Source organism: Austrofundulus limnaeus, unplaced genomic scaffold (genome assembly GCF_001266775.1).
Source record: "Austrofundulus limnaeus strain Quisiro unplaced genomic scaffold, Austrofundulus_limnaeus-1.0 Scaffold31, whole genome shotgun sequence".
Lineage (NCBI taxonomy): Eukaryota > Metazoa > Chordata > Actinopteri > Cyprinodontiformes > Rivulidae > Austrofundulus > Austrofundulus limnaeus.
Genome location: NW_013952433.1, coordinates 2,051,844 through 2,063,475, shown reverse-complemented (window position 1 = coordinate 2,063,475; position 11,632 = coordinate 2,051,844). Strand labels below are relative to the sequence as shown.

Genomic DNA, 11,632 nt, shown 5'->3' with positions numbered 1-11,632 from the left:
TATATATATATAATGTGGGAAAGGGATCCAGGAACCCCACTGCTTTCAAATGACATGTTTTCGAAACAAAAGTGTCTCATGCCTAATTCATGTGCAGTAATTGCTCCTCTGCTGTCAGTGTGCACGGTACCTTTTTGGCCGTCCAGAAGGAAACGGGGAGGACCACTTTGCGTGAGGCCATCTGCTGGGACGCATGCGTGACACTTAAGGAGCGTGACACCCTCTGTCTGTGTCTTTCTCCTGAAAATGTAGACACGAATGCAGCATGGCAGGTAGAGAGGTGCGTTCCCTGAAATGCTTCCACATTTCAGTCCCTTTCAATGAAATGTCCCTTTTTTTCTCTCTTTTTGCGTGTCAGGAGGTCACACAAACTCTCCTGAGTGACTGATTTGACAGCTGACACTCGACTCCATAGCTAGCAGCTCCGCCACACACAGAAAAACTACGCCCGGTGATTGAAAAGCGGCCAAAGCGGTGGAGCCAGCTTTCGCTTTGATCCGCCGTGTCTGTCCATGGTAATTTCAGAGGGAGCCAGTTTTCTGTTCAAGCTGTGTGTGATGTTTCTAAATGTCTGTGGCAGCATAACAGTGGCAACCTGCTGTGATTGTTGTCGCGCAATAAAGGACATCATATGTGCGGACACAGTGCAGGCGCGTGCTGGCACTGTTTGAATGCCGTACCACTACGAAGAGCCGGAGTTTACAGGTTGCTGAACACTTTGATGACCTCTTAAGGCTTGACGTTATGCCTCTTTAAGGGTGATGAGGTTAGAGGGAAAATGGAAATTTATCACAAATAGGGTTACATTTTTTTCTCTACATTTCAAAATTACTTCCAAAGGAATCAAATATTGTTGCTTGAAACGGTAATCTCTTGTAGATGAGCAGACCTGTGTGTGTGGGTGGGAAGGTGTGTGTGTGTGTGTACACTAGAGAAAACTGTACCCCAAAGCAGAATGACTTCACCATCTGTCCTTGCCGTGTCCCATGATTTCCCTGTGTAATTCAGACAAATGTCAGACTGTGGGTAAAGGAAGGTCTTTGACAAACTGTTCCAGACATTCTCAGTTCACCCCCCCCCCCCCCCACACACACACACACCCCACTTGATAGTCCAGCTGAGCCCTCTTGTTACCTGCATCTGTTAGTCAGGACAATGACAAATGTAAAACTTCATGATATGTTTAACTTTCTTCTCTCTCTCTCTCTCTCTGCCTGCATAAAACTGCACATGTGCGAACAATTAGGCACAATCACATCTTAGCTGTGGATARTCTCCTGTGTTTTAGCAGATGTGATGTGTTCTGGGTGCGCTAATGTGTGTCCTCTCTGTGTGTTGGCAGTATAAGGGCCAGGCCAACCTTCATGTGTTTGAGGACTGGTGCGGTTCCTCTATAGCCCAGCTCAGAAAAAACCTGCACTTCCCCCTCTATCCTCACGTAAGTATTTACAATTTGCAGTTAATAAAGCTCAGATTTGGTATCAAATAGTTTAAAAAAAAACAACTCTAGATTTTAACACAGACGTCCCAGTTATTCATGTTCTTTTCATTGGCAGTCAGTCACATTCTGACAAGAAGTTGTTGAATGAATCAGTTGAATAATTGGACCAATTTTAACCACTTTTTAAAATTATTCTTATTGGCCAATTTGATAGCAGGTGTATRTGTAAATATGGGCTTCCAACCTTTTTCAGTACAACAGCAGCAATTTTCAAAGGAAGTTGACAWAGATATTTTGTCAAATTTTAAAGGAATGATGTCATATTCAGCAGAGCAACTGCTCAGACCTAATTCTTATCTTTTAAAGCCTTGTCTGGGCATGTTTATTTGGTTTTATTGAAAATGAAGCTTTTTGAGAGAAAAACGTGTGCTTGGTTCTGCGTTTATAGGCCTCAAGAACCTGTAGTTTAAGCATTAATCTGGTTTTATGGKTAAATCACTCAGTTTTTCCCTTCTATTTTAGAACCCAGTAGATTGTAATATATAGAAATCATAAACCATTCAGTTATAAGGCCAAAAACAAACAAACAGATTTAATAAATTAGCCATTTTCTGCTCTGATTTCTAACGAACACAGCTAAAAATTTCTAAATGTCTAATTCYGACATTAACAAATAAACCAATAAATAGAAGGAGACATATTTGTTTATTACATTAAGTACTGGTAGATTATTTATGTACTAGTTGCAGTTCTCTTCACAGTGGGGGGGTTTTTTTTTTGGCTTCTTTTCTGTTTTTCAGGCATAAAACGTTTCAATAATTAATGATAAAGCATGGCTTCTACTTCAGGCTTTTCACATTGAAGGATGTGGGATGAAGTGCCTTTTATTTGTTKACTTCCTTTTTATTTTTATTTTTTATTTTTGCAGACAAGAACAACAGTGAAGAAGCTCGCGGTGGCTCCAAAGTGGAAGAACTATGGCCTGAGAATATTTGGTTACCTTCATTCTTACAGAGACGGTAACTAGTTCATTTCATTCGTCAGTCCCTGATTCGAGGCTGAGGACCTTGAAGCATGTGTCCTTTATCGGAACGAACACTCTCCACAGCTCTCCTAATCCAAGCGCCTTTGAGCCATTAATGTAGTGGATTTTCACTTTCCTTTTTTTTTTCGTTCTTTTTCTTTTTCTTTTTTTTTTATTATTGAGGCTCGGTGCCAGAATCTCACAGCTAAATCTAATTTCTGTCCCCTCACGGCCCTGCCCTGAAACCCAGTTGCTATGGGAACTGAAAAAGCCTTAATGTTTAAGTGCCCTTACACAAATTGCAGAATTGAAGCTAATAATTAGATTACCATTCATTTTAGACTCTCACATAGCTTTCACTAGTGACGAGGCTCGTTGGAGCTGATGGTGGAAAGGTCACGCCAGCCTCAGTGGCTCAGTGTGAGCGCTAACAAGTGCCCTTCACCTTTATTCAGCCACACACAAGTACATGGAAAACAGGATTCCAACAGGTACGAATTACTCTGAGGGTCAAATATACTGTTTGTCTTTCAAGTACTCTGTAATTCTATTGCAAAGCTGCTTGGATAATAAAGTCATTTATCTGTTTTGTTCATTTTTCTGTATAAAATCAGATGTCAACAGGGCCTCTTTTGTACCTGTACTGCAGTATAATCCTAAATTAGGGGCAGGGATTGATTTTAAGTGCAAGAACATCTGAACAATGTTGGCTCAATGGACTTTTATAAATATTATTTTTAATATAAATGTTCAGCATGGCTGTATTATGAAAAATTAAATATTTCGACAACTAGTATGACTGTAAGTTCCAGTAAAATGTTTCATATCTATAATATTTCACTGCTGAGACAGTCTGGGCATACAAAAAAAATCAAAGCTTTTGTGTTGGATTTACTTAAATGAATTATGTCAACAGGTTCTACTCAACTGAAATGAGTAAATCTAAAGCAACATTTTCATTTACTTTATAAGTGAATGTGACGTAATTGTGTTAGTTACTTAATTTTGTGTGCATTTTTAACATCTAACTAAGGTTCCCTTTTTTATGCAATAAGAATTTACCTTTTATTATTAACTCAAAACTGTCCTTAGATATGAGTAAGAGTGTGAAGGAATGATTGTCTCATTTGTATCTATGTGGCCTTGTGATGGACCTGCACCCTGCAGGTGTACCTTCCTCTCAATGATCACTAGAAAAAAGCTATTGCTCCCCTGTGACCCAGAACGGAAAAAGTGGGTAAAGAGGATGGATGGATGGATGGATGGATGGATGGATGGATGGATGGATGGATCGATCGATCGATGGATCGATTGTAAACATGTTCAAACTGTCATAGGATAGGATCATAAATGTGTGATTCCACCAACACAAACTTTGATCATGTTCTCCCCTCTAGGTGATTTCCAGTTCTCCGTATCATCTGATGATAACTCTGAGTTCTGGTTGAGCCCCGATGAGAGTCCTCTCAACGCCAGACTGCTGGTTTATGTGGGACAGGTAGGCGCTCAGCTGGGCTGCAGGCTCATGTAATATCGCACCCACACGCGAGGTCACTCCACTTAAAATACACACATTTGTATATGAATTATTTTTCCACAGCAAATTCTCTAAAAGCATGTTTGCAGGTCTTTGACTGCTGACTCTGGTTAGCATTGCTTAGCAACAAGCTTTTACTACAAGAGAAACACGAGTCTCCAGGAGCTTAAATAGTTATGACTGTGTAAATGTCATGACTTGAATGGTAAAACACTTTTTGTCAAGTATACCTTTTTTGAAAGCATTTATAGAACAATATCTCAGGAAAGTCCAAACTCCCATTATACCAGACCTGATAATCTATTTCAACMTTCAGGTAGAGAGTGACTCATGACTCAGTATTGTGTTTAATGGACTCATTTTCATATGTAGCYTGGCAGCAATGACAGATCAGGCATGTGAATCAATTCTTCTATATCCTGACCAGACTTTAACATTACCCTTTTTGTTGGAGCTCAACTATATWGTAGCAGTAAGTAAGAAGAAGCAAGTTGACTGTTCGGAAACATATTCACCTCGTCCCACTACACTYGTCACTGACTCTCCTACACACAGCTCAGAATACGAGACCTCATTTTTTCTGTTTACGTTTTTTGGCATACACATAGACTTCCTCCTAACCAATTTCGCTCAAAATAATCTAAAGAAACATCAACAGCAACTCTCTGTTTACATGCAGACATTTCCCTTTGACATCACTTCCTGTTGCTTCACATCTGAATATMTCAACAGCTCAGCGGCATGGAATTTTTTTTGCAATATGTTGTCAGTGTTATCTTTGAAAAAATGTATTCATTTTTATTACAAAACATTGATGTCACAGGCACTTTAAAGTACAATATATCTACCAGTGATGGGCAGCSCTAATTCAAAAATTAGCTCCGCAATTTCTAAAGCGCTTGTGAAAATATTTAGTTCCRCAATTTCAAAACCGCTTATGCCATAGAAAAACTAGCAGAAGCTAATTTTAAAGCGCAAGTTCAATTTSACACTTACAAGCTGGCAATACAGTATATGTACAACACTGCCAACTAGCGGTGTATGAACTCTGTTACAACTTAATCCTACAACCACCGATTGCTGGGGATGTGATTCCCTGAAACAGAACTTTGGTTCCTGGTGAAAAAATTAAAAAGTTGTTGAGGATTGCTAGTTCGGCTGCTTCTTTAAAAAGTTGTTGAGGATTGCTATTTCGGCTGCTTCTTTGTCTTTTTCCTTTGTTTGTTGTAGATTTTTCATTAAAGCAGCATCAATAAAGTAATTTTAAAAGTGTTTATTGGAAAACTGAAGCGATGCATTCTGGGTACATGACGGATTTGACTTGTGACGGGAAACAAAAGCACAGTTGCTCCAGTTGACCACTAGATGTCAGTCTTCATCAGCAKAACATTTTTAAATCATTCTGAGTCTCAAACACGTTGCTTCGACCAATTACGTCAAGTATTGAGCTCCAGCGTTTAAACTTTATTTTTTTAAAAAAAGGAGCTCCGATTGTGGAGTACAATAAATCAATACATACAAAATTTTTGAATTATTACAAACGTTTACTGTTTTTGCTATTGCTTTCCTGCTACATAAGCAGACACAAAGCATTGTGGGAAATCAGAACCCTGACCGAAAGCAACAGTCAGCAAGGATGCACAGTATACCTTTCCAATATGTGTGTTTATCTGGGAGGGGTGCTGTTGGATAGATCACGTGTGTTGTGATTCATTGACAACCATACCTTCCGCTGTTCAAGATAATGATGACTGGTAGATAATTAGTTATTAGCGGTACTGCAGTTTAATTTTAGAAAGTGCAAATCTGCTTATGAAATATAAAAATTCGTAAGACCGCTAAAGCGCAAACAAAATATTTAGGTCCGCAATTAGTGGATTTGCACTTTAGCGGGCTGGTGCCCACCACTGATATCTACTTTAAAATGCTACTGCTATAGCCATTTCTGTGTTTGCAAAAACAACAGTGGAGAATAAAGAGTTACAAAGGTGGCTGCACGAAATTTGAACCCTATACCCCGTGAGTGTCCTCAGCTTGCCTTCTGAGCCAGAGTCCAGCTCCAGTGCCATCTGTATTCCAACAGGATATGAGATGTCAGCCGGTTCCACGGGAGCGGAGATTAATTAGCAGCCTGTGAATATTGATGTGACATTTAGCTGTGCAGAAATCATCGAGCTGGAGGCAGAGGAGCAGCGGTGTGGCCAGGAATCATTCATTTCACCACCGGCTGACAGACAGGCGTCACTGTCGTCCCCCGTCTGTGGAGACACATTGTGTTTCACCGATGGAAATCTAAATGTTATCTACCCTCCCACAGTTTGAGGCCCACGTGTCGGAACGGGGTGATGAAAGAGGGCGTTCTCTCAGCTCAAGTCAAGTTAGTTTACTTTTTTATTTTTATTTATTTATTTATTTTTACTTGAAATAACTTTACGATGGTGTTTGATAAACAGCATGTAGCCGTGTCCTTGCACATCATCAGTTTTACACAGTCAGACATGAAGGGGATTTACTGAAAAGCGGGCTTACTGCCAAACTTGCTTTAAATACTTTTGGCTCTGAGGAGGACTAACACCCTGTCCTCCTACTTCCTTAGGTACTTTAAATTGTTACAATAACTCAGAACTCTTGATAATAATGAGATAATTATGGTCCATTTTATCTTTTTTTTTATTATCAGAATGAATATGTATAAATTGATGGGACACTTTACTCTATAGCCATCTGTCTGGTGGAAGAGTGTAAAATATTTGACAYATTTACAGTTTTGTCTCTGAAGAAGCGATAAAACAAAAGTCTTTTTGGCRTTCTTGCTGCTGCTGCTAGCTTACTTTAAAGTTTAATCCAGCGTTTAACTGGGATGTGGCCAGGGTTAGAAGATTGTAATCATTTTACGCCACGTGTGACCTTCGAGTGTAATGTTTGCGTAGCTGAAAAATATGCATGCAAAATAGAACCTGAACTAAAGCAGTAGTTTTATTATTCTGTCAGTTTTCTTTAATCTCCCTCCTGTGCTGTCGCCCTGCTCGGTTCTCCTCGTTCTGTTCATGACCCGACTCACGGCTCAGAAAGTCCACACGTTGTCAGGGATTGTTTCTCGATTCCGGTTGTCACAGCAGTGCCATCCTCAATCGTGAACTTGCTATAAATGGAATCTGCTGCTATGAGACATTTATCYGTGACGGGTCAGAATAGGGGGGAGCTGGAGCGTCTGCGTGACGTTTCCATGGAGACCCCTGTCAGCATTTTGTTGGTGTGCTTACGTAGGGTCTGGCGAATGTGACCGATCGTCCCAGAAGGGCACGTCAATGAGAGAAATCAACGCCGCCTGGGAAGGTGTGTATCCGTCTTACATCGGAAAAGTTGGAATTGTTCTAAAGCAGCTGATTTTAAACACACAACTACCAATCAGCGTTAGCAGTGAGACTTAAAAAAGTACAAGATCTAAAAGAAATGGTACAATGGAGCTGTACATATRAGAACAGTCTTTTCCCCCACCTTGGCTTGGACATTATCGCTGCACGTAGAGATGAACTATGCCGTCTAATCTGTAATGAGATTTTTCCCATCAGTCAGAATGTGTCGACAGCTCCCTCAGAGTTCCACACAAAGCCAGATCAGGGCTGGACTGACACTAAAAGACCCCTACAAAAAGAAAGAAAGACTCTCACAATGGGTCTGTGACTATCTCTGTTGCTTCACGGCAAGCAAGTCTGTGTGATCTGAAACCTGAGAACGGGTTTCCTGTGTGGCGTTTGTGTGTTCTGTTTGTACCTGGTGATCTGGTTTGTTCTTGACTCGGAGGGTCCTGAAGTTGGTTTATCAAATGCATTATTTTAATATAGTTTTATAGGTAACGCTTTCTTTTACGGTACCCTTATTACTATGTAATTACAAGGKAATAAAAAATGCAATTAAATGGTAATTACTACCTTTCTACCATGTAATAACGTGGTAATTAGTGTACAAAAGAAAAACTACTGTTAGTAAAACTACCTTTATTGGGTAACTACAATCAAATTACTACTCAATAGTAACTCAACACTATATTTATAACCTAAAGAATGCAACTAAATTTTGGGGTTAGTGGTTAATTGCAATAAAATATAACTTTAAAACTCTCCAAATTACCTACTACTTATTTAGGTGTTACATAGTGAATTGTAATACATTACCAGGTAAGTGCTACATTACTGCAGACAATTAATTACATAGTAAAATTGTACCCTAATTACCACGTAATTACAAGGTAATAAGGTAATAATYACATTTRATTACATTTTTTCATTACCTTGTAATTRCATGGTAATAAGGGTACCGYAAAAGAAAGCRTTACYGTTTTAYATGRTWTGTACCCACCCCTCGCACAGTAGCTGCTGGATATGGGCACCAGTGGACCCCGTGACCCTGAAAGGAAGTAGCAGRWAAAGATAATGGATGGATATGTTGATATGCAGTGTATGTGCTGCACTAGTGTAGTGCACACAAGTGTWCACTGTGGTACCTGTTCTGTCTTGTTCAAACTTCATCCACATAAAGACAAACACTTGCTCACAGAGACAGGAAACTGGGTCAGTAGAATGTAATCACTTTAGGAGACAATGGCAAAACTAGATGCCCATTTTCAGCTAAGATTGTGTCACAGTTTCTATCAGACATTGTTTTACCATAAGCTTAACTCTGTGGAACACAAAGACTAAATTGCACAATATTTGATAAGCAAAAACTGTTAACTGTACTGTGGACATATGCTTTTAAATMTTTCCTTTTCACATTTAAATCATTCAGTTGTGGTCTATTTAAAGGGTGACTGCAATGGGACTTCCAGTGATCATTGTCTACTCCACCCCATTCGGCTATGTTTTTAGTTTGATTTGGTTTGAAGAGATATGATTATTAGCGGCGCAGAAACTTTACTACACAACAAAATGCATTTAACAGCTAAAAAAAGTGGATTTYGCATGAGACGTCCCTTGTAGTCAGGTCAGTTGTTCTGTTTAGAGAAACCACGTTGGAAAATAAATGATTGTGGAAGTCATTTTTTTCCTGCTACAGTTTTGAATCCTTGCTTTTGTGCATGTTGTCATTGCATAGTGGGACACTTAAACAGAGTAATGGGACATGTCAAAGCTCCATCACATCCACCTAACAGAGTTAGGAAGACATTGGGCATTGACAACAGGGGTAATCCATCACGGTGATCAGCTTGTCTGTTTCGGCGTTTGTTTTAGATCCAGTTATATTTGCGTACACAGAACATTTCATGTGTAATAGGTATAAGCACCCATTGACAGTGTAAGTTTGACTGCAATAAAAACAGACACGGAGGCGATTGTGATGGATTACCAAGCCCTGGCTCATTTCAGGTATCTGCAGGTTGATTTCATGGAAGACTAGAATAAATGAAAATGAGCTGCTCCCTTGATGCAGAGGAAAACACAGTTCCAAACGTTRCTCCTCATTCAGATTGATCACTCGGCTTAACGGCATCAAGCAATTCAGCTTTAAGGCGCTTCAKTGTTGCCAGATATCACAATTAGAATAAAGAGTGAGGTTTGTTTTGACTGTCAGAGCTGCTATTTAGCTTTTTATTTTTTGTCTTCCTCTCATATGATGTTAATTAGAATAAGACACATATTTAAGTTTTTTTTTATTCCAAGGTCAAAGTGGTGCAGTCAATCTGTTTTAATGTTTTGCTTTTTTCCCCCCATTCTTGTCATTCAGTTGGTGATTACTTAAAAAAGTTGTGGGGCCTGAGCTTGTTTTTGTGTTGCCTTTATTACCATTAAAAGCAAGTCATTGATCAGTGTTTGTTAAAAGCAGGTATCTGAATGAAAAGATGTTTTCACCACTAACATTCTGACACTAAGTAACGGCTTAGAGCAGAAAAAAGAAAGAAATAATGAAAACCCAGGTTCTTTAAAAGAAACAGCTATTAGGTACAMGATTTCTTTATAGAGACTCTTGGACTTGTTGTTTTAGTAATTACATTAAATGCAGCACAGTCTTCAGAGGCATGTTTTGTCTCTCAGCAGCAGCCATCTCGGTAAAGTTCATTTCAGAGTGTGTTCATTCAAGTTCAAGTTCAAAAAYTTTTAATTATCCCTGATGGGCATTTTGTTGCACTGTCTCACTGAMATAAAAACATTAAATTAACAGTACAAAAAGTCACTGTAATTTATGTAAAGTTAAGCATATATGGTAAAAAAAATGACAGTATTGGTTTTGTTCCTTCTCCAGTGGATTCTAGATTTTGTCTAGCCATCATAAAACTGTTAACTTCAGCTATAATCATGAACATTTCTTATTTTTTACCCTCATTTTTGTATATATATGAAAAAAGGTCTTCAGTTAAAATAGATGTGAACTTGACTTTGCCTATGTTTACATTTTGTAAACATCTTTTAACAACTTGTCACTTTTTTAAGTTCTAGATGAAGTTTCAGTAACATGCTCTTGTCCAGAGAGCAACAGGTTTTCAGCACAACCATGAATTAGAAGTTATTTTTATTGCAGTTAATTTAAGATATACTTTTGAAATTTGTGTCTCATTTAAAATCGTCGAGGTTTGTGCAATCATCCAAATGATATTTTGGACTCTCGATGGTTTAAAACAACAATTCCATCAAATAAGTTGTTCCGTCTTCTTTTTTTTTTTTCCTCTGTAAGAAGTGTGTGCGTGTTGCCTRGGACAAATTCTTTCCATGCCTCGGAATGCTCCAAAATAAGTCCAGAAACAAACTTTCAGAATGTTTTTTTTTTCTTTCTCACTTTTATTCACTATTCAGTAATTATTACATTTGTTTAGTGTAAGAATTTGAACAACTAATATTTTAAACACTGTTATAGTTCCACTGAAAAAAAAAATGCAAACTTTTCAACAAATTTGCCGATAAGTACAGAAAGAAAAAAACAAATCACCTTTAAAAAACATTTCAATATATAAATATATACATAGGTTATATTTCAAAATAATTATTGAAAAACAGATTACATTTTATTATAATGATTTTAAAACATTTATTAGATTTGTTTTTTTTTTGTTTTTTTTTTCTTTTTTTGCCTTTTTTTAGCCCCCCCTGGTGTCCCTAGCATGCCCCCTGGGGGGCCTCAGCCCTCAGTTTGATAAACACAATTATAGGAACCATTCAGATCTTTGACAAATATAGTGAACTCTTTCATATGAGCCTACTTTTGCATCATAAACTTTTAATATAAACTTATTCTGGATTGTGGCATTGACTCTCCTGCAAATTGACTCTTGCTGCAGGTTTAAACAATAGCATTTAGGGTTGCAAAAAAAATAAAAATAATAATATGGAGCTGTAAAAACAGTGTTATGTCACAGGTTAGCTGTTTTTTTGTTCTTTTCTTTGCTTCATTTTTTTGAGTTGATTTTAAAAGTCCGAAATCCAAAATATGACTAACAGAGAGGATGGTTAACACCAAGGTATGATGAACGTTTTTGTTGTGAGTTGAGCCGAATGTGTCAACTTACCTGTTCTGATGAGAAGATGCAGCTTTCAGAACACAATGACTCATCCCTCAGTGTGAAACCATAAATATGCAATTGACTTTGTGTGTGTGTGTGTGTGTGTGTGTGTGTGTGTGTGTGTGTGTGTGTGTGTGT

The 11,632-nt window shown here is 38.3% G+C and overlaps 1 protein-coding gene across 1 annotated transcript in view; it reads left to right on the top strand.

The window, feature by feature from the left end:
- Nucleotides 1-11,632, top strand: part of b4galnt4a (beta-1,4-N-acetyl-galactosaminyl transferase 4a) — a gene marked incomplete at its 5' end in the record, with an annotated part of 105,494 nt that overhangs the window by 44,873 nt on the left and 48,989 nt on the right. Inside the window, 3 exon segments of the mRNA XM_014005565.1 lie at nucleotides 1,343-1,438; nucleotides 2,370-2,460; nucleotides 3,863-3,963. Of these exon segments, the coding sequence (XP_013861019.1) occupies nucleotides 1,343-1,438; nucleotides 2,370-2,460; nucleotides 3,863-3,963 (288 nt within the window).